The sequence below is a fragment of the Amphibalanus amphitrite genome, unplaced genomic scaffold (genome assembly GCF_019059575.1).
Source record: "Amphibalanus amphitrite isolate SeventyFive unplaced genomic scaffold, NRLGWU_Aamphi_draft 000078F_arrow, whole genome shotgun sequence".
NCBI lineage: Eukaryota > Metazoa > Arthropoda > Thecostraca > Balanomorpha > Balanidae > Amphibalanus > Amphibalanus amphitrite.
In genome coordinates, this window is record NW_024881574.1 from 1,085,555 (window position 1) to 1,109,253 (window position 23,699).

Below are 23,699 nucleotides of genomic sequence, written 5' to 3' on the forward strand. Positions count from 1 at the left end.
CTTGGGTACGTCCCCGGTCGGTCCAGCGGCTCCACACGCGCCTACCGACACACAAGAAACTCTTGCCATTATGTTTGCTTCTGACGCAATCATGACAGAATTACGTTCTATTGATATGCATGCTGCCATTGCTTTGGAGTCGGTCTTTTGAATTTCTGCGTTTTTTTTCTTTTGATCGGCTCCACTCTCCAGACAGCTGGCTCAGCCTGATCGACCAGAGCAATGCGACACCTATACCAACTTGACACCAACCTACTTGGCGGGGTGGTCAATTCATGAAGTGCGAATGCGAAACATGGCAATAGATGGCGGCAGGCGGAACGAACAGCATGGGGAAGGCTGGGACACGCATTGAGAAATGAAATCCGTCACTTCCCAGATTTCGAACGCATCCATAGAGTGCATTACTTTTATGTGCTTGCGCTCGGTCTTGGGATTTCTCAGCAGATGTCGCCACAGTAGAGAGATTGATTTAGAATGTCTCGTTATCGGAAAAGTATGGTAGCCATACACCAAATGGTTTTTGCGTATAGCTACCATATTACTTCCGATATGACTGTTGACATTACTGCGGATATGACGGAGCAGTGCATTGGCAATATGCCAAGGGCAGTAACATGCCGTCAGTCACGTCAGTCATCGGCCTTGGCTATCTGTAAGAATCTTGGCAGGAATCTTGGCCTTTTCTTGGACCCATAGCCTCGGCCTTCCACCAATCATATCGCCGAATTCGCAGGCGGTGAGAGACAAATACGGCGTGCCAAAGACATATTGGGTGTCTCAAAATCACTGAGAACTCTATAGCTCAAGTCAAAACTGAAGCACTGCACTCTTTTAGATCTACCCCGTAACCCGTTGAGTGGCATTCTTGTGAAAATTATGTAAAGATATTTATCAGAATAAGGTAGAAGTGTAGGGGGTGGCAGGTGAGGTGCAGAAGGAGGAGAAGAAGAAGTTGTACCTATCCAGTAATTTTCAAGATTCCTAGTAATTTTATCTTGATTTGTGGACTAGACGAAGACTAGATTTTGATGAATCGACAAACTTGAACTGCAGGTAAGGTGTTGGTTTGTCATGCCGATTGTCTTGAAACCCTTTCCTTTTAATCTTTCAATTAAAATCATCAACTCCTATCCAAACCACCAAAGAAACGACAGATCTCACTCAGTCCAAATTTTCGTTCAGAGGCCAGTATTACTTTACCCGATTTACCAACAAAAATAGCTGCCTGGAATTTTTCTCCTCATATATCCATTCCACGTAGGTACAACATACAGAGGGTAAACGCGAGAGGCATGTAGGTAAGCAGGGAGGGCTTCACCATTTACACTCCATATATGAATTAGCCTTTAGGCAAAATAATCCGGCAGGTGGCTATTTTCTGTTTGTAAAACTGGCCTCAGATGGAGTGCTATTAGGTATTTGATTTACCATCACACGATCAGGCATCAACTAAGTTTGTGGTTTTAGAATCTTGAGAAACTTTCTTGGGAGTGGCACTTGGTAGACATCCGTTTGAGATTCTGCTAGAGCAATAGCATCGCGCTCAAGCCAGCCAAATTTTAGACTGCCAACACAAGAAAAAAAAATGTTTGGTTAATCAGATTTCAGGCTTCAAAATATTAGGTAAAGCATCAATAGGCATTTAATTCAATTCTGGTGGTAAAAATCATGACCATATGTTGGCATGACATCAATTTTAATTTGTTGTGGTACAACTTGTATATTGAGGCTTGAAGATGCTCAAATAGATGATATTTTTGATGCGTGTGTTGATGAAGACTGAAGTCCAATGAAAATAAAAAGCAGAAATTATCCTGACCTTACCTTCCCTACTAACCTTCAACCTGTTACCTCCAACCTATCAGCCTACAAACCACCGTTCAGACTTCATCTACACGCAGGTTTAACATTTTATGATAAAGTAAAAAATGCTCAGCTTGTAATCCAATGTCTTTCAAAACCAATTGGCCTTTTTGGCCTTGCAAATGGTAAACGGAGAGAGAGAGAGAGAGAGTTACCTAACTATCATGTACAAACTGTTTTGAGAAAATAGCACTGTGTTTTATCCTGGGTTCATGACTCTCTAACGCCCCTTGAAACACCTGCTTGTTTTCTGACAATTGGTGATACAGAGAGGGTCTGCATTAATGTCCAATTATGGTCATTTAGGATCAATTTTTGGTGCCCTCGTTTGATATTATTCCATCAGCCTTAGTTTGCCCAACTGACATGCGCTGAATTTGTCGCATGTGACGTTACACCTGACGTGCGCCGAAATTTTAGGTGGAACCCTGCCACTACGCCAAACATAAGTTATGGCATGATCACTGCTCAGTTGCGCAGGTTCACCAGAACAGCTTCATGGGTGCAAAATGACCACCGCAGCGCCCGTAAACCCTAATAAACAAACAAGCAAACATCAGTTGCGCAGTTAATGCCAATTTTTACAATTTTGATTGTCTACATTATGTATTGATATTGTTTGGTCTTTTCAGGACTCGTGGCGCTGCTCGCCTCCTCGCCAATGCGAATGCGTTCTCTGAGGACAACCCGCCCAAGGCTACCATGGCGAAGCCACGCCACCGCGCCGGCTATAGACTCACGGCCTGAAGCGAGTTTGGGCGCGACGGCTGGCGAGCCAAGGCGGCGGAAAGTCGTCTGGCGGAGCTCCCGTCTGAGGCGAGCTTGATCTGGTCAGACAGCTCCGCCACCGATGGTGTGCTAGATGGAGGAGGAGGGGCCACCCCCCCCCCCGAACCGCGACATCCGAGAGGTGCGTGTCGCGGCAGGCGCCCTCTGCTCTAGCACGCGCGGCGAGCTATTCGCCCTAAGAGCGGTGTTGGAGGAGCTGGCCGGACGGATGGTACCGGTCGATATGGGTCGACCGCCGTCTATCCCAACGGTAGCGCCAATCGACGTGGGCACTATCTACAAGGCAGGCGCGCGCGCGCGACAGGCGCGCCACGGCAGCCGCGCGCGCGACGCTGCGCGCGCCTGGCAGCGGAACTGGCCGGACGGATGGTACCGGTCGATATGGGTCGACCGCTGTCCTGGCTCCGTCCTGGAGGCCGACCGTGCAGTCGTTATCGACATCCGCCAGTACCTGCTCTGCATCGGCCGCCTCCCGAGGCCGGATGCCCACAATGCAACGACGTGGAGTGCCCTGCTGCCCGATGCCGCGTCTGCCGCGAAGAGGCTGGCACTCCACGGTATGTGCTGCTGCGATGCGCGGCGCTGGCGGTGTTGCGACAAAGAGCCTCGGCAGCTGAACTGCTTCAAGCGACGTAACGATATCTGCCCTCCCCTCCCCTATCGAGCCGCGTGGGTGTGGACGGACGGGTCGGCAGACGCGAGAACCTGCAGCGAAGGAGCTGGGGTCTACGGGGAGTAGCAGCACGAATGGACTGATGAGCCGCGTGTCCCGGCCGGTCCATTCTGCTGTTCCAGCTCCAGGACCGGCCGCGCCGTCGCCACCCGTCCGGCGTCAGTGGAGGACCGCTCATCAGCTGTCGATTTTCATCAGTTTCGTTTGGATCACTGATCGGGCTCCTGCCAGTGCCGACATTGGGTTGGGCGGAGTCCTACCGATGAATGCCGCGAGTGCTGCAACATTGGCTCGGTACATCTCGGTACATTTTCCCGAGTCTGGTGTGGCTACGGGGAGACGGATTTGGTGACCCTGGCTGCCGCCGTGAGAACCATCCAGAACCGTACGGCTATGCTGCGGCAGCGGCTGAAAGGAACGCAACAACAATAACTACAACAGCAGCTGCTAATGAAAGGGGAAATCATGGAGCCGGATGACCCGGCACATGGCGCTCAGCCAGCTGAGAATGAGAGCCGCTATCAAATCGCCAGCAGGGTGCTGCGGCTGGTAACTGACGACCTTGGTAGAGAGAGCGCCTCCGCTGATGCGGATGAAACTACCCCCTCTCGGGTTTGTTTGACGCCGTCTCCGTCGACTCTTTCGCCTGGGCCGGCTGGCGACCGCGACATTTCTTGTGCAGTGACTCGTAACTATGTTCACCAAACTTTTAAAACTCCTCACGTTAGCATCTTTAAAGAATGTTTCCCTTGTACACTGCTGCAATGTCTTATGTAGGCATATTGTAGGTACAGTCTAAACGAGTGTGGAATGCTTTGTTGTGCTTGTTCTGTATTTCGTTTGCTATTTATCACGGTGACTATAATTTATTTTGACCAACCCTTGCCTTGTTACAATTTTAGTGGATGGTTTCTGAACTGCTGTTTGCATTATAGATGTTGCTAGTGCGTAGACGCCAAAGATTACTTTATACCTATTGACGCGCCAGATAAAGGAGGTGAAGTATTCCTCTGATCTATACCTACGAAATTCCTTTATGTGTGTTTTGTAATCGATATTGGCGGTTTTCTTATGTGATGCGGTGTAGAGCGTGGCTGAGGAAGGCGATGTTTAAAGTTGCTAGTTATTTTTCAATACATCTATGATCGGACTGTCGTGCTTGCTGTAGGTCGGACTTCCGTTCTTGATGGTGATTGGACGCACGTGCCGGTAGTTCACAACAATGCGGCTTTCGATTATAGTATAGATTTAGATACTTTTAAAGTGTTTGTATGCGTAGTCCTGAGTTTCGAGATATTATCCTTGCGGGCTCCTTGCCAACAGATTGTCCACTTCTGTGTCCAGTACTCATCCCACTCACGAGGCTCAGTTGTGTTTGCCAACCCCTATACGGAAACATTGGCCAGATAACTGACTACTACGAAATTTTAAGAAGCGTGGGCAGTAGGGCATAACGAACGGTCCTCAGGTTCAGTAGCCGCGGAGCACCTTCAATTAAGGGGGGGGGGGGCACCGCCGACTTTTGGTCCCATTCTCTCCATGCAGCGCCCATAGGGCTAATGTTAAAATGCCAAAATCAAAGGGGGGCACGGTGCCCCGGTGCCCTCCCCGTTCCGCCGCCTATGCTCAGGTTATTTCTGACCTGACAGGCTCAGGGAGGATTGCTCTTTGCTGTTTTTCTCCGATGAACCCTCTTGCTGCACACTAGCTGATCCAAAGGATGGAAGGGACGGGGGGGGGGGGGTGCAGACGTAAGGAAAAAGAAGACAATGTTCTTTCCCTAGCGCACGAAATCAATTCTTAAATGAAAATAAAACGAATAAGCTTCCGTTAAGAAGCCCCCGTTCCGTATCTTCCGTTCCATTCCACGACTCGCACGTTCCAGTGACTTGTTTGTTTGTTTTGTTGGGTTAGGCCCTTTCGGTCCAATGAGACCATTTCAGAGCCGGGAGGATGATAGGATATAGGGGGAGACATTGGTCTGGGCAGGCACCCTAGTGAGTCGCCGGGGCTGAGTCCGTCCAGAGGACAGGCCACCCAGCCCCAAGGCACTCACTGCACCCGGCTACGGGGTGCGCTCCCTCGGGAGCAGCGGTGCCGCTCCAAGGGAGCAGCCCGCATGAGATAGTTGCCTGTCCAGCCCGGAGGGGAGTTGCGGCGTGGAGGAGAAGGATTTCAGTATCCTGAGGATAGAAGCATGGAACGGTGAGTGACTTGCTGCAGTAGCGTCATCTATACCTCGCCCTTACTGCCGGGAAGGCCGCGAGTTGCGACATCTATACTATGTCTCGGCCTAAAGTATTCATCCGCCACGATGTATTTATTTTTGTCAATCGGTTTGGTCCTTCTGGCCGGATAGGTCGTCAGAATTATCTGAAGGTGCCTGAAATGTCTCGTTAGTGGAAAAAATGTCTCGTTAGTGGAATTCCACTATCTGGCAACTAGCCCTATGTAAACGCGGCTAATGAAATGGTTGATTGATCGACCGTCCTGGGTCAAAAGTAGACTGCGTGCCACTCCATTCCCCTCATTCTACTATGAAATGCATGGACATACTTGGTTACATATAACACATCAAACAATGTGCATAATACGGTTTACAAGCCGGTACATTTGCTGCTCAGATGATCCCAATCCTTCCTGTTAATCCTGTAAATCCCACAACTAATCCCAAGTTCCAAAATCCTAAAACCAGTCATGAGTCACGGCTCAGCACAATCACTGTCAAACAGCAGTCTCTCCACAAGAAGTCGTTGACATCTCCCCAGGCCGCGGCAGAATGGGCAGAAACCACCGTGCAGCATGCAGAATATGTATGAGAGCGGGTCCTCTCGCGACTTGGCGACCGCGAGAGAGGCCGGGCCGCCGATCTCGGGCCGTTGACCTGACCCGGCCGGCCGCAGAATTATGCGGACGTAGGATGTAGTTGGGACAGTGGATTTGTATAAGCCCACGGAGGCTGACCGGCGCGGTCAATGTTTTAGTCATGACCGGTTGGGATGTGATCTCAACGAAATCCGCACTGTGCACACATCGTGCACATGTTGCACTGATCTGGGGTCGGTGGCGTCTTGCGGTATGGTTACAATGGTGCGATACGTAGTTTTGGTTGCCATATAACTCCTAAAATGAAATATTACGGCCATGACATGGATGCCTGCATATCGGTACCGGGTTGAGATGTGTAGCATCTAGACCATGATATAACCATGGAGCAGACTTGTGCCAAGGTCCCAAAAAGATCCGAGATCCAGGGTTCGCAGAGTCCAAGGTCTGGGACCTTGATGGATCCTGGACCTTGCATTGTCATTTTTGTCGCGAGACCTTGGAAACCCAGGACCTTGAAACATCCATATGCCGCGAGACCTTGGAATCCCAGGACCTTAAAACATCCATATGCCGCGAGACCTTGGAATCCCAGGACCTCAACATTTGCATATGTCGCGAGACCTTGGAATCCCAGGACCTCAACATTTGCATATGCCGTGAGACCTTGGAATCCCAGGACATCAACATTTCATGTGACATGAGACCTTAGAAACCCAGGACCTCAACATTTCATATGCCGTAAAACCATGGAAACCCAGGGGTTAGGACCTCAAAATTTTGGTATGCTGCAAGACCCTGCAGAATGCAGACCTTCAGTACCAGTTTTATTATTTGCCATGGGATCTTAGGAGAACGGTCTGGACCTACACCATCATTTTGTTGAGGGACCTCAAGAATCCTGGAAGCTGGACCATGAGGTTTATGTTGCACATGGGCCACTAAGGACCCTGCACTAGGTTTTGTCTGTACCTAAGCACTTCAATAAATATCATGGTTGAGCGACCAGCTGCAAGGGGGTAGATAGCTACACGAAGAGAAAACGAACCAGACTGTGTAGACATATAGAGCAAAATCGTTGCCATGGCTGTGAGGCAGAACTGGAACAAGGGACCTGATAGCTTTTTACATTATCAATGTTATGGATTATGAAACTGTCAAACAGTGGACAGTGGTGGTTTGGAAAGTTCTTTTCTAATCTCACCTCACATTTTCTGGGTTGTGATATGCCGGGCTTGAAGCTACTTGGAAGCTACCCACTGACCAAGTAAGTGTCAAACTTATTTGTTTTGCAATTCATCAAAACACCATTGAGCAATGAGCAATATAAGCAATGATTCCATGACAGTTCAACTTTTTCGTTTAGCAGGTTTTCGTCGGACAATTTTTCGTCTGCAGATTTTCGTCCGCAGACTTTCGTCCATGCATTTGTTCGTCTGTGCATTTCAATTTTTAAGTCCGCGCATTATTTTCATAAGGACATTGTCCGCCTCGTCCAGACGAAAAAATGCCGGACAGAAAAATACTCAGACGAAAAATGCACCAAATTAACTCGAACAGACGAAAAAATGCAAGACGAAAAAGTCAGACGAAAATCTGCCGACGAATATAACTGACGAAAAAATTGTCAGATGGAATTTTGTTCAGAGCCTTCAATCTAATGGGAATGAACAGTAAGTAAGGTTTGCGCTCGCTGATACTCTAATTCTATTGGCTTAGTCGATCAGTTTTTCTGTGAGCGCTCGCGCAAACAAGACTTAGAACATATTTTACTTTTTATCCTAGGTATTATGTAACTGAATGTGCAGAAAATCGAAAGCATATACCTATCCAATTCAACTTTTCCATTTCTATGAAGCCTGTAGGTTTTATTTCTGGTTTTTTTATATTGCCTGAAAGAATACTTGAATGTCTGTCTTCAATAACTGTAAGGTGCTATCCTACATTCCTACTGATAAGGTAAGATTGAATTGAAAGGGACATGACAATACAAATTGCAAGGTACCTATTACCTACCTATATTTTTTATGAATTTGTCAGGTTAAAGAAGGAGAGATTGATAGTATGATTCATTTTTAACTTGTGTTGAAGCTCCCCCTACCTATGTTGGTTAACAATAAAACCACCACAGTCCACAGGTTTGCATAGGTTTTGCCCCTTTCAATGTTGCTGGGCATCCGTTGGCAGAATATTTAGAAGTAAGTCTGCTCATCAGAATGTTAGTTTGTTTAAGTTCTTGTTGTGGGACCCTGAATACTTTGGATCCTGAGATGTATTCTTGCCGTGGGACCTTGAGGACTGTGGACCCTAAACTCTGAAGTGTGTACTTGTCATGGGACCTTGGGGACTGTGGATCCTGAAATTCACACTTGTCGTGGGACCCTAGGGACTGTGGATCCTGCAATGCATTCTTGTCGTGGGACCTTGGGGACTGTGGATCCTGCAATGCATTCTTGTCGTGGGACCTTGGGGACTGTGGACCCTGCAAAGTATACTTGCTATGGGACCTTGGAAACCTTGGATTCTAGAAATTGAATTTGCCATGGGACCTTGGAAACCTTGGATTCTAGAAATTGAATTTGCCGTGGGACCTTGGAAACCTTGATTCTAGAAATTGAATTTGCCGTGGGACCTTGGAAACCTTGGATTCTAGAAATTGAATTTGCCTTTGGACCTTGGAAACCTTGGATTCTAAAAATTGAATTTGCCGTGGGACCTTGAGGATCCTGGATCTTGATTTTTGGTCCCGGCACAAGTCTGCCATGGAGTTCTATATATAGCCTTGGATATAACACAGTCTAATAAAAGACAAGACAGGAAAAATACACTTCACTATGAGACTCTAGCATGTGGCGAACCGAAACGCATTAATCTTTTCCACTGATACGTTATCTCCACATAAATTCCGTTACCGTTAGGAATATCGTTGGAAAATATACGACTTTTATAAGAGTGGTTATGATTGTACATAATTGGAGGCAGTTTTCTGTCGCTTGCCAGTATCAGCGCCCGTCGTATAGTAAGCTGCACAGCTACCTCCGCTGGCTGAGAGTCGCGGCCCAGTCATCCGTGGCAGTTAGTTGGCACTGAGGTTATGTCACTCTGTGAACCCTGACCTCTGACATTCAGGCGAATGACCGGACCTCACTGCGCACACTGCGTGCAGAAGTTATCACTTATCAGTCAGTTCGATGTGTGTATGTATTTCTGCATCATTTTTACGTTTTTCTTCAAACTATATGCAAGAAAGAGCCGATCGTTATTAGCATTTGTTTGTGGCGATTCCATTCGGCGTTTTTTGAAGACATAAAACTCCCATACCAAATCTACAGTTCTACCCTAAATTTTATGCGTGGAGCGTGCTCCGCTCGTTAATTACAACGTGCTAATAATCAGTACCTATAGAGCTAAGCTTTACCGGTCAAACGATAAAACCGAATTCTACTAAATTTGATCAGTACGCTTACCTACCAAGCCGCTCATAATCATGGGGTAGACCTGACTCACTCGATCACTCTTTGCTGCACTTTACGGGAGGTCGAGGGACAGGGCAGAAAATCGATAGTGACCGCCCGCTCGCGTTTAAAGGGACGACACGTGCTCCAGTATCAGTGCAGGGTGCGGGATCAGAGGGTGGGTCGGATTGTTAGGACAGGTGTGTGTGTGTGTGGCGGGGGGGGGCGGAACACGAGAACAGAGAGCGAAATATAGAGCAATGAGGACATGACGAGCACCTACACAAATGAGGTTCACGGCACCATTGGAAAAGTGACAGGAGTGGGTCATGTCACGGAAAATCGGTAAAAAGGAGCGGAGGTTTGGCAGCATTTTTGTGAAGATTTGTTCACCTGTGTGTTCCGTTTTTGGGACGATGATTAAGCTGGGTACTGAATGGGTGGAAAGAAAATAGAATAAAAACCGCATGAAGTTTGCGAAGAATGATTCACTCGGGAGACCTACGTGGTGGAACTACTGATCGTGTTTGCCACATAGATTCATCACTTGCGACGTGGATGTTATGAAATATGTTTATCACCCATATGTTGTTTGTTGACACACGCAGTACCTACATATGCCACAGCTGGCGTAGAGCTAGGCTGTTTGGTGCGAATTGTTTTATCAATGACCACTTATGGTACTTCTGCAATGTGCAATGTGCATAATGTGAGCATCATTAGCGGCGCATCGTTCCACCAATGCAGTCAGGTCATAACATCGTTGTCCTCTCAGGGCCAAACACGAGGTTCATGAGTGTCACCACGCAGGGGGGCCCTCCCCAGACAGTCAACCGCTGATAAGATGATAATCCTGTCCCACGGGACGCGTCCGCTTTGGGTTGGGACAGGTATCAGCCGTCCTTCCCAGCAGGGGACGACGACGCCGGTCCTTTGATGGTTTCCATTTTACTGATTAGGAGATGACTCGTGGGTCGCGGGCGGTCGTCTTGGGGTCGTCTCTCTGTCAATCTGTCTGTCCTCTCTCTCTCTCTCTCTCTCTCTCTCTCTCTCTCTCTCTCCTCTCTCTCTCTCTCTCTCTCTCTCTCTCTCTCTCTCTCTCTCTCTCTCTCTCTCTCTCTCTCTCTCTCTCTCTCTCTCTCTCTCTCTCTCTCTCTCTCTCTCTCTCTCCTCTCTCTCTCTCTCCTCTCTCTCTCTCTCTCTCTCTCTCTCTCTCTCTCTCTCTCTCTCTCTCTCTCTCTCTCTCTCTCTCTCTCTCTCTCTCTCTCTCTCTCTCTCTCTCTCTCTCTCTCCTCTCTCTCTCTCTCTCTCTCTCTCTCTCTCTCTCTCTCTCTCTCTCTCTCTCTCTCTCTCTCTCTCTCCTCTCTCTCTCTCTCTCTCTCTCTCTCTCTCTCTCTCTCTCTCTCTCTCTCTCTCTCTCTCTCTCTCTCTCTCTCTCTCTCTCTCTCTCTCTCTCTCTCTCTCTCTCTCTCTCTCTCTCTCTCTCTCTCTCTCTCTCTCTCTCTCTCTCTCTCTCTCTCTCTCTCTCTCTCTCTCTCTCTCTCTCTCTCTCTCTCTCTCTCTCTCTCTCTCTCTCTCTCTCTCTCTCTCTCTCTCTCTCTTTCTCTCTGTCTCTCTGTCTCTCTCTCTCTCTCTTTCTCTCTCTCTCTCTCTCTCTCTCTCTCTCTCTCTCTCTCTCTCTCTCTCTCCCTCTCTCTCTCTCTCTCTCTCTCTTTCTCTCTCTCTGTCTCTCTCTCTCTCTCTCTCTCCCCTCTCTCTCTCTCTCTCTCTCTCTCTCTCTCTCTCCATCCCCTCCCTACCCTAATAACGCCTAACACCTTTAACACCTTGATAACACCTCTCTCTGTCTGATCTGTGGTCAATCCATGCCACCCTCTCCCCTATTACCGCACATTTTTACCGCACGTAACCACAAAGCGCTCATGATCAGACGTGAGCAGACGTGACGTGAGTTTCTCCCGACAGTACGGACCCAGGAATCTCCCTGAGTCTGGTGTTTGTGCCCTGCCGTTATGTGTGTGACGTGACGTGATGTGGTGCAGTGTGACGAGGCATTTGTGGTGTGGTATGTGAGACGTGGCATGGGTGACGTAACATGTAAGTGTATGACGTGATGATATAGTAATGTGTATGCATACCTACTGCATAACAACTATATAATGGCCATGCGCATAAGGAGATAGATCATGTACGGTAATGCTATGCATGTGTGCAAAGAGAGTGCGCACTGCATGTTCGAAGGGAAATGAAAAGTACCTCCTAGGCTCAGCTATTTCACTTCATGTGGCCAGTTCTGTTCTTTTCATTGTATGCATTTTGACCAGATAAGGCAATACACAAGTACGTGAGCTTCGTCTCACCTCCATGCATTCAAACCTTCACCAAATATTTTCAATCAGATCGACAAACATCTCCGTCTGTCATTTCATCCGCCCCGCTCCCGTGCCGGCACGCTGCGGTCTGGTTCCCCCGAGCCGCTCTCGTTTCCCTTCTGTTGCGTCATCCGCTTGCCCCTCCCCACTGGATGGTGCATTTCGCAAGCCGCCGATCTTACCTCGCTCGGAAGACAATAGTGGTCTTATTTGACTCCAGATGTGGTCTGGGCCGGAACGAGGCACGTCCTATCGCCAGAAGATAACTGCAGAAGAGAGCTTCTCTGCATGTTCATTGTTCATTGGAAAGTTTTGAGACTGCTGCAAGGCTCGTTCATGTGTTCAAATAATTACGTTCTTGAACGTCGGGGTTTTAATTAAAGCTAGGAGCAAAAGAGCCGTTGCTGTATAATTTAATGGCGGTTCTGCGTGTCTCTGCATGACTTGCTATGCATTCCATATTACATCTCTCACTCTGCATGCACCAATACCATGCGTGTGGTTTGAATGCTGAGCTGCTGAAGAGGTGGCTGATCAGTAGAATCACCGAGAGAGTGTAACCCGGGCTTCTACCGGCTGCAGCAATCTGGGCCGTCTCACCTCCCGCATCACGGACAAGGGCGTGAGCCGCACGCGGGTTATCTGGCTCAGTGATCCGCGGCTTACCTAAACCAGTTTATGGTGTCGGAAGGCTGCAAAAATCGAAAAACAGAGTGCACTCCCCTATTAGTGGCAGGGGGGGTGTTTTTATCCACCCCTCAGGTTTCTCGGGAATATCTCCAAAACCGCTGAAGCTACGATGCTGAAATTTTCTGACTTTTCCTTAAACTAAATTGGGCACATTCCCTGAAAATTTCAAGTTCATACCTTTACCAGGGGCGGCTCCAGAGCACTTGGAATTGGGGGTCCTATTCGTGAAGCGTGTCATTTGGGCGAAGATCACGATGCTGTACCAGTTTTACGAACAGCGAATGAAAGATATCATGTGATAACATATACAAAGTTATTGTGCATCCTCTCGTTAGGCGGCACGGGCGGACATCGATAGCAGCGCCTCTATCGGTCACTAGGGAAAGCTGGGCTGTAGGCGACGATATACCGGCTGAGTTGTCACACGTTGAATAGGTTTATAGCCATCCGTCTTGTGAAAAAGTTGAACTTTTGCCTTTAATTTTTCTACAGGCAATTTTAGAAGTGTCTTCACATGGATTACAAAACCGTTTAGATTATTGTATTCACTTCAAGCCTTCCCTATTGTTCTTGATGATCCGGGAACTATTTCTAATTGGTGTTTCTAGCTTAGTAAAAGAACATACTGTGCAAACGATGAAAAAAGCATAAATGGAAGATTTTAAATGCAATTTTCTCTAACAATTAATGGTAAATTCTTTACATATCAAGGAAAACGTGCATGCTAACTGATAATTTAAAGTTCTTGGGGCCAGTTGTTTTCTTCTTTTCTTACGTCGCCCCAATGGCCGCGAATACACTTGTGATAACGCCTATCGTTTTGACACGTTTTTGCTATAATAGGCGGATCCAGGCGTCCAAAAAGGGGGGTTATGTTTTACCTCCCAACATAGGTGCCCTGACACCGCCTATGCATGACCAATACAATTGTAGTCGTTCTCTCATAAGAAAATTGTAACACAACAAGACCATTACCACCCTTTTTAGAAACAGTACCAACAAAAACCTTATTTACTATACTTTTTGTGTACCCCCAATCTCAATGATCTGTATCCGCCTATGATTTTTGAAAATGCATATTTTTAGGATCCATGTGAATTCCTGGTTCATCCTCTATCGATCGGCAAAAGTTGCGCTAAGATTGGTTCAGAAACCTGGCCGTGATAAACAGTCTAAAATGTATCTGCAATTTGCCCATTTTTGCCCCCCTCTACCCCCCTATTGACATTTTTTAATTTTTATTTTTTAGAAATGTAGACCACGTTGAGCGAAATCGAATGCCGTTTGAATTTTGAAAATCGGCCCGCTAGATCTCGAGATATCAAGGGGGGGTCGTAAACAGCCCCCCCCCCCCTGCCACTAATAGGGGTAACCAGGAGCCTGCCACTAATAGGGTTAAGGCCTGGCTACACTATACGTTTTCTGTGTGCGTTTTTTTTTGCAGGTTTACGTGTTTTGCGTAATATCGTTCTAGGAAAAAAAGTTGAAAATAATGTAACTGACATTTGTTAGTTGGAAAAGTTGATATAACTCTTATATTAACTAAAATTTAATTGCCTATTTTATAATTGCCGGATTTGCAAAGCTATTTTCTCTAAACCGCATTAAGTCTTTGGTGTTATGAACAAAGCTTCGCGAATTGGGGTGTGCTAATCCAGAATAACTCATCATAACTTATCAGCGCTTAGGTGACGCTCTGATAAATCCCTCCTCCGCAATCCAATCTCGCTCATCTAGCTGACAGACGCGACCGAGCGCTGGGGCGTATCTCTGCCAGCGATCTCGTGCCTTGACCTGTTGCAAGGACGTGAACGAAGTGTGCCGATCCGTTCGATAATGGGATTACAAATGTCAGAAGGGAAACTTAGCGGCAGCCAGGGTAATTCAGAGAGCAGGAAAATTACTCTTTATCTTCACAGCAGCAGAGCGAGAAGTGATAAAAAAGCTGCGGTTTAGAGTTCTAGCACGAGTTGGCGCTGATTAACTCAACAAATATGTTAAACATATCCGAGACACGCCGAAAGAGAGCGAGAACTTTGCAGGTTGCTGGAACGACGGCCCGAAAAATGAAACTATGAGAGCGGCTAGCACGAAGCGCCGCGGAGAGGAAAGATCTGTTGATATCCAACAAACTGTACCTTTGCCAGTGTTTCTGTCAGTCACGCGCACAGAAAACAGTCTTAGCACTGCAGAGTCATGAGCTCATGCCATGTCGCTAAATCTGAACCTAGCTCACAAGATTTGACGGAAGCTGTGAATGTGTCTGGAATGTTTGTGCCCTGAGCACAGGACTATTTTGCTTGTCGTTTGTCTGCGCCTGCTAATGCTGGAACCTATGCCTGTCGAACGTAAGTTTTAGGGTCTATACTGCGTTCTCAAATGTGAAAGATGGTTACTTATGAAATTCCACCATTACATGTAAATTAATTACAAACAGATCACAATTACATAAATTAATGTGCCATAAACTGTTACTATTCATTTTCTCATTTATTTTATGAAGCACTGCTCCCATTCCATACACTGCACGACTAATCACGATGATAAATACCTCCATTGCATAAATACTATGCACGCCCGCATGTTTCGGCACTGCCAACCCTTCGCTCCATTTAGCACCCTGCAGCCCGCGTCTCATCCTCCGCCTCCGGCCGCCTCCGTCGCCACCAGACTCCGATGCCATCCGCGGGCAGGTCGCTCCCAGGTTCCTGTGCCATCCCCGGGCCGGGGTCGCCTGCCAACGCCGGGTCACTCTGCTAATAACGGGCTGGCTACTGTGAGAACCTGGCGCTCGCGTCCGGCGCCCTCCCGGCGCCCGCGCTGAGCCTGAGCGTCTGCGGTGACTTCCGGTCTCGTCGGCCGCGGGGCCCGCGGTGATTGAAGATGGGTGAGAGGGATTGAGATGAACGCCGCCGGCCGTGAGTGCCCAAATTGGGCAGAGGACAGGCGTGAGAACGCACCCCGAGGTGAGGTGCGGTGTGGGACGCGGTGGAAGATGAGTGATACCGGCGGACTCGGATTGGTTTGAGGTAGAATAAAAAGTGAAAGAGAAGTAGGTATGTTGTATACGCGTGATCTCAACAGAACATGGATGTAAGAATCAGCTAGGTATGCAATAACCAGCCGGTTGTGTGAGCATTATCTAGAAATAGAGACGCGGCTTAGCCCAGCCGTTTAACCCTATTAGTGGCAGGGGGTTGTTTTTATCCACCCCTTAGGTTTTTCGGGAATATCTCCGAAACCGCTGAAGCTACGATGGTGAAATTTTCTGACTTTTCCTAAAACTAAATTGGGCACATTCCCTGAAAATTTCAAGTTCATAACTTTACCAGGGGCGGCTCCAGAGCACTGGGAATTGGGGGGTCCTATTCGTGAAGCGAGTCATTTGGGCGAAGATCACGATGCTGCACCAGTTTTACGAACAGTGAATGAAAGGTATCATGTGATAACATATACAGTTATTGTGCATCCTCTTTTGACACGTTTTTGCTATAATAGGCGGATCCAGGCGTCCAAAAAGGGGGGTTATGTTTTACCTCCCAACATAGGTGCCCTGACACCGCCTATGCATGACCAATACAATTGTAGTCGTTCTCTCATAAGAAAATTGTAACATAACAAGACCATTACCACCCTTTTTAGAAACAGTACCAACAAAAACCTTATTTACTATACTTTTTGTGTACCCCCAATCTCAATGATCTGTATCCGCCTATGATTTTTGAAAATGCATATTTTTAGGATCCATGTGAATTCCTGGTTCATTCTCTATCGATCGGCAAAAGTTGCGTTAAGATTGGTTCAGAAACCTGGCCGTGATAAACAGTCTAAAATGTATCTGCAATTTGCCCGTTTTTACCCCCCTCTACCCCCCCCCCCTATTGACATTTTTAATTTTTTATTTTTTAGGAATGTAGATAACGTTGAGCGAAATCGAATGCCGTTTGAATTTTGAAAATCGGCCCGTTAGATCTCGAGATATCAAGGGGGGGTCGTAAACAGCCCCCCCCCCCCTGCCACTAATAGGGGTAGCCAGGAGCCTGCCACTAATAGGGTTAAGCCATGATTGTGCTTAGCAGGACGCATTCATTCACAATTCATTCACATTGCACAGGGTCCTGAGGAGTCCCTGCAAGCCAGCGACTGCTCCCGTTTCAGTGGTGGGACCCTCGAGGTCCATTTGTCAGTTGACCGGCCGGCTGGACCTCCGCCAGGTCGCGAGAAAGGTCACCGTCCTGCCGCCTGCTTTGACCCGGCACCTCCGGGTTAATGAGACGGGTCGGCCGGGCCTGAGAAGAAGCCGAATCCGGGTGTTGGTGGACGGAGGCGGAAGGAGACGCGGAGGAGACAGCGAGAGAGACAGGGATAGATGGACGGAGGCTGCCCAGAGCCGGCTATTAGCGTCATCAGGCCATCCATCAGCGTTTGTCCGACCGGGAGAGTGTGGTTTACAGACTCTGACCTGTGACCCGGCGATGGAAAAAGAGAATTAGACGTGACAATGCCTCTCGGACAATGAATTAGTCATTTCTTCATCGATGGTAATATTTCATAAGATGAGCTGATGACCAGATTCGACAAACTGTAAGTCCCACGGAAGCGACCCACATCACACGCCTTTAATTAAAAACACCAACAAGTGAAAAACGGCTACTGGTCATGACACAGGGAGGCAGTTGCGGGCTTTCCGGATCGGGAAAAGCCGTGAGTTTATCGGTGCACGAACCGGCCGGACGGGAGGCGGTCCGATGCCGATCGGAGACCATCTCGAGATGACCGGAGCAGTGCGGCAGTCACGAGCGCCGGGGCGCTGACCGCTCAGAGCGGGCCATCGTGAGCACTCCCGATCACGGAGATAACTCGGCCCGTGAACGGCGTCACTGACCGGCGCGTGGAGGTCAGATTCGGTAGTTGTCCTAGTAAACATACACAATGTGTATGTTACACAATGTGTATGTTTACTAGGACATATTACTATTCTGTACTACTATTACACATAGTAGTACAGAGTAAATCCCACACTACCGCCACACCACCCTTACATCTAATCGGGGCTGCTCAGGATTACCTCACGCGCCGCTCCGGAACTGCTGCGCGCCGCCCGGAGCCCGCCGGAAGTCACCTCTGTCGCGCGCGGTACCGGAAGCTGAGGACGGATGTGGTCCGTTGCCGCGGCACGGGCCGCACCGGGTGTGTACGTATCTCGCAAACAGGCCAAGGAGCCCGGCGCTGACGATAGGTCGCGATCAGGCGCGGGGGGGGGAGGGTAGGACACCCGAGGGGCCCCAGAGGAAGTGACCCAGTGCCCGCCGGTCTTGGTGTGCAACTGCGCGGGGAGCGGATGACCTCTTCCGTGCCGCTATCTGATACGGTGGCTGCCGGGGCTTGGAACGAGGACTTGGGTTTGTTGGTTGTTTGTTTTTTTCCTGACTGTGTCAAATGGATTGTTCGCATTTTGAGCCGGGAAGACAGCGTCGTTTATCATGATGAGGCAAAATGAACTACCGAATATTCAGACAATATTTGTAGAAAATAGCAAAGATAAAATTTATTTGTCCAAATTTTGATAGTTATATTTACCAGCCTGTAAGTATTTTGATAGCTGTGGAAACTAGAATGTCTTCAGGATCATAGCGATGACGATATGACGATATGACGAGGTCACAACCAGGCGTGAGGTGGGGTGTGGACTACTGGTGAACCGTTTAGAACGTCTTTCGGCGTTTATAGTTGTCGAGACACGTGTTCCACTGACCTACTACCCTCGATCAATTAATTAGTCACTGTTTCCCCGTCCAGTGAAGCCGGTTTGTAAGATTTTGTTGAGTCGTTCTGAGCAAAGGCTGGCACTCGAAGCAAAAACAGATTTAGATATACTAAAAAGTTATTGCCTGAGTTTCCTAAATGCCAACGTGACAATTGACCAGCGGACCCTGATAAGATGCATGAACGCTATTATGTAGTTCGGATGATTGCTTTCTGCTCGCCGCTGTTGGAAAGTCTTCACATATCGTTTTCAAGGATAAGTGCACACGTAATTATTTCAACTCCATCTTATATAAGACGATATATGTAATGAGTAAAACCACAATAAGAAATCCTGAGCCTTCATTTCCTCGCATGGCATCTAGACGCTCGCCAGGACGATGGGGGCTCGCGTGTCGAGCTGTTGCGTCAAGCAGCGACGTGACAAGTTAGCTCGGAGCAGGGAATACCTGTTCACTGATGTCGAGCACACTTTCTGGTGCGTGCTGGCTACATGTCGGGAAATAAAAGACGGCCGCGATTGTGGCGAACAAGGCCAGCAGCGGCTCGTCTCCGGGACAGATGGGACCGATAGCACAGCCACCTATTATTGTCCCGCGCTCCGGTCGGCATCCCTTCCCCGAACTCCAAACTGCACCGGCTGGGTTTTCCTTACTTTGAAATGGCCAGGACATCTGCAATAGAGATGCCCCAAATTTGCAATTTCATTACCCGCCCCGCCCCGCAGCTACCCCTTGCCCAACCACAACTACCCGCAAGCTGATTTTGTCTGAGCCGAACCCGCAAAAAACCCGCAATCTTAAAAACATACTTTTGCAAGAAAAAAATACAGCTGAGTCAATGCTAGAGCTATATAAACCTTACTTGCTTCATTGCTGTGCAGAAAAAGACAGCCAAACAAATAGTAAGGACTTGAAATTGCTATGCTAAGTCCTCAGGAAGTGCACACTGGATAGTGGAAAATGAATAATGCATCAATACATTTGAAATTCCTTTCTGAAGAGTTCAGTAAAATCTTTCTCTCACCTTACCCTTCAGCATTGGCTGAGGATCAAAATTTCACTCTGGCTCCCTCTCAATGTTAGGCCTCTGGAATGATATTGTTATCAAAATGAATGTTGATATAAAAAGATATGCGATTTCCAGTTAAAAATAAATAGTGACACAGTGAATAATGAGTATCCAGTCGATCTACACATAAAACAAATCATGCAAAATCCCAGCAAAAACCAACTATAATAACATATATGGCCTTGCAACTAACCACCAATGAACCACGCATTTCTGGAAACATGCGTCAGAAGCGTCACCAACAGCTGATGAAGGAATGTTACAGCGACTAAATTATTGCGGCCGTAGTTAGTCGAACTTGTTGCGAAAACACTGTTGTATAATGCATATTCATGTGCCATTCTGATTAAATTATTTTACACAACAGCTAAAGTTTTACAATTTAGAGGTTAATCACCGGTTTAGAAATAAAGAGACAGTAAATACTAAATTAAATGTAATGATTTTATAGATGGTCTTGGTAATGCTCTCCGGCTGGTCATCTGTCGGCATACAAATGATAAGGACGTAAAAAGACAAAAGAAATAAATGCGACCAGCTACGTGGTTTTGTAACATGTATAACTGCTATTTTGAGGCATTCAAAAACCAAGACAGAAAAACTGATTGAAAATTATTGCGTCATCAATGACAGCTTTCCTTCACCTCAGAGACCAAAATTGACGCAGTCAAATGCCCATCCTTGTCAGAATGTCGGAAGTGCGCCAGTATTGTATTGCGTTATGTTTGGGCCGGCCAGTCTATATTTTGATTTTTTGTAAGGGTGATTGGTGTGTTATTTTCGTAATATAGGGTGGAACAGAACATAGAGTAGGATAGGTAATCAATGAATTTGCATCAAATTTTGTTTAGCTGATAGCTCTTTTTTATGCCGACCAGACGCAAATAAAGTAACATGTGGCATTTGCTCTGATTTTCAACATCTCATTTAAGTCTGGGTTCTTCCATAATGTATATCTAGTGCACACTGCACAGTGCACATAGACTTCAGTTCAGCTTCCTATAAGTTTGCTTTCAGGGTCTTTTATGTTTTATGGAATGCTTTCATCAGCATTTATTTATGCTTAGTAGTTTATTGCTTGTACCCTGGTTTGGTCATTGCCAGACTGTGGATGCTATTGCTGGTTGTTTTCAGTTTTGCATTTGAAATGTGCTTCCTTGATATATTTTTATATTTGGTTCTGTTTTAAAAGTTGTTTTGATGAATGTTGTATTGTTAACCTGAGCAAATGCACTTGGCATTGTGTTTTGCATCTAAAAAAAAAAAAAAAATTATAGGTTCTTAAGTCTGACCGCCAAATACCCGCCACACGACAAGTTTTGCTTCTCAAACCCGCCAAAAACCCTGCGGGTTTTGAAAACCCGCAGAAAGCGGGTTCGCGGGTTCAAAAAGGGCATCTCTAATCTGCAATCAGCATAGCGGTGTGCTCCAGTCACGTCAAATGACTACTGACGGCCGTCTGCGGTGATGATTGCATGAGTCGAGAGCCGAGCGTGATCCCTCCTCATCTTCTTTCCTCAGAAGCCATCGCAGATGTCCTCGGTGCTTTCACAATACAGTAAAATGTGCAGCGATGAAGAGGCGTTCGTTTTACCTGAGTGTCTTTTTTGAAAATACTTGTCATCGTGTGTAGTTGGAAAGGAATGCTATGAGCTTGCAAAGTTGTTTCATGGTGTGTAACGCGCCTATTTATGTAATCGTTGTCTGTAACTGACGTGGATTCTTTCATCGTACATTTATCTGTTCTAAAAAAAAAAAAACATTCCGTCAACCATGGCAAACTAATCGGCTGTAATACAAAGTCCTGACCTAAATTGCATCAGCCATGTCGATGGCGGTTTCATAGCCTGCTTGCTCGTTGCATAATAACTGCTATTTTCCTAGTAAATGCATGTTCTTTTCGCCTGCTGCCCTTCCTTTTGCACGTAGTATCTCTTATAAATTGCTGAAGTGCAGTGATAAGTAACAAATCACGCAAATCGCGACAAATTAATGCGCAGGTCACGCCATGCGCAAATCACGACAAATGAAAAAGACGAACATGATGCTTTCCCTTTCTTTGGTGAAATACAGCTGAACTCACGTTATTGCGTTGTCTGACCCGTCTGGGTCTCATGTCTGGTCTCTCATTCTCCTCTAGTTTTCTCCTCACACTGTAAAAAATATTGACTAGCCCCTCGTCAAATGATTCTCAACGCTAAATGTCGGGGGTACAGACTAGTTTTGCATCCTACTTTTGACACACGCTGCGAGCCCCTGGCTTGTTTTGTGTTCGTCAGATGACAGTTACCAGGTGTCGGTTAGTTTTTACCACGTCCCAAAAATAGCTGGAGCGTTTCTGCCTTGTTTTGGAAGCAGGTCCTTGTTAATGCTGTGTATGATAACAAAGTACCTAGTAACAATAATAACGAAAAACAATGTCAAAACGAGGGCGGCTTGTTTGGTGACGATGTTCAAAAGAAGCATCGTCTTGTTCCTACTTAACGAATGAAGCTCAAACTAGGTCAAAACTAGGGCCCAACTAGGCCCTAATCAACCCATAGTCAGATGACCAGCAGATCCTACGCCGCCCAATCCAGTCATCGAATTTGCCAGCGAATTCGTTTGAAGACCATCATATTATTAAATATCGGTGGTCTTCAAACGAAATCCCTCACCACCAGTTTGATGACGAATTCATCCGGCTCATTCCAAAAACGCTCAAGATAAAAGGAAAGTGTATTTCTGAAATAATGTGCTTTCTTGCAATGCACCTTTCGTATATCAAGCGAACCTTTCACTTCCAGCGCCCGTTTACAGTTATCAATCGAATCAGAAGCATGCACATACCTATCGATAGATCTGAACCTAAGAACACAGAAGACATTTTGTAGAGTACCTGTCTGAGCCTATGCAGTGGAGCCCGTGAGCCGCCCAACCGCAGCTGCCTCATGAACTTGATGATAGGTCTGAACCTCAGATTGGCCAGAGCTTGGCCGTCAATAACCAGCTTATTTATATCCACAGTTGTAGTGACTTAGGGTTTGGAATTTGCCAAACCTAAGTTTTGATTACCAACAGAAGTTTTGTACTTCTTGCACTTGCCTTTTCTTCATAACTTTGGCGGAAATCGTCGTAGTGAAACTTCAGTCTTCCGTTAGCTGTCGGTTCTTGAGAGAGTTGGCCAGGCCGGACACCGGGGGCGGCTCCACAACTTTCGAAAAATTAAACCTAAGTCCTTATATTGCACTGCATGGAGAGCAATTCATTTAAAATCGCTCTTGTCCCCCCCCCCCTCGACAACTTTGCAAACGTCTCTGCGCGATTTGGTTGAGAATAATGGCTTATGGCAAGTTATTGAATCAGAACGTCGATCACTGCAGGTCATATATCGGCAAGCAATTCTTCATAACTAGACACTGCACAAATGGAAACGATACAGGTTTGCCCAGTGATAAACACTCGCACTTCACAGACGCGCGCACACCCGACCGAACGCGGCACGGCACGCACAGCGCAACTGGCGCCGGGAAGCCGGGAACGCATTAAGTGAAGGATTCACAGGTGCGCAACTTTATTGAGAACAATAAAAACCTACCGCAAACGATTAAAAAAAAAGTTTTAGGGCAATCGGAAATACAAATGTATTGACTTATAGAAATAGAATTGTCATTCACCTTCCAAATAACCCAACAATTTATTTGCCGTAAAAAAGTGTCTGGAAATGGAAAGTTGCAAACATGATTCAGCAAGTAGGGAAACGCAGCAGCTACCTGGCGAATGATCTCAGGCTGGTTTAGTGACGAGTGCATTGCTACGGCTTGTTCCGCACCCTTCACAGATTACTATGACAAAACTACCCCTAGTATTTTGATCATCCTGAGGCTGGCTTTCACCTAATAATTTGATGAGGGTCTTCCTCGTTTCGGAATGAGGCGAAAACAAACGTCAAACAACCTTGATAGTTAATTCAGCACTTCAAAACAAAGGTACACCTAGGGTATCATTACAATATCGGATCATAACGATCTGGATAGTTCTCAGCCTGTAAGCTAACTAAGCGGTAACTAGTCAAGTGGTAGGTACCGGAAGCATTGACAACCTGGTGACTGTTTCGAGACCCTTGTTTTGACACATAGCTCGTCAATATTTTTTACAGTGCAGGTTCAAGTGGATCTGAGGTCTTGTCTCGGTCTCGTCTCGGTCCCGTCA

The 23,699-nt window shown here is 46.9% G+C and overlaps 2 protein-coding genes across 2 annotated transcripts in view; both read left to right on the plus strand.

Moving 5' to 3' along the window:
• LOC122379459 (ras-responsive element-binding protein 1-like) overlaps positions 1-23,699 on the plus strand; it is a 123,272-nt gene that overhangs the window by 82,116 nt on the left and 17,457 nt on the right. The gene's annotated exons all lie outside the window — the stretch shown is intronic.
• Positions 1,030-3,542, plus strand: LOC122379460. The gene is made up of 2 exons (XM_043361702.1): positions 1,030-1,056; positions 2,499-3,542. Exon 2 carries the CDS (start codon positions 2,729-2,731, stop codon positions 3,392-3,394), a length of 666 nt encoding a protein of 221 aa, XP_043217637.1. The 5' UTR covers positions 1,030-1,056; positions 2,499-2,728; the 3' UTR covers positions 3,395-3,542.

Coding starts and splice junctions, on each gene's coding strand:
- LOC122379460 (XM_043361702.1), top strand. CDS start 2,729: ATGGAGGAGGAGGGGCCACCCCCCCCCCCGAACCGCGACATCCGAGAG.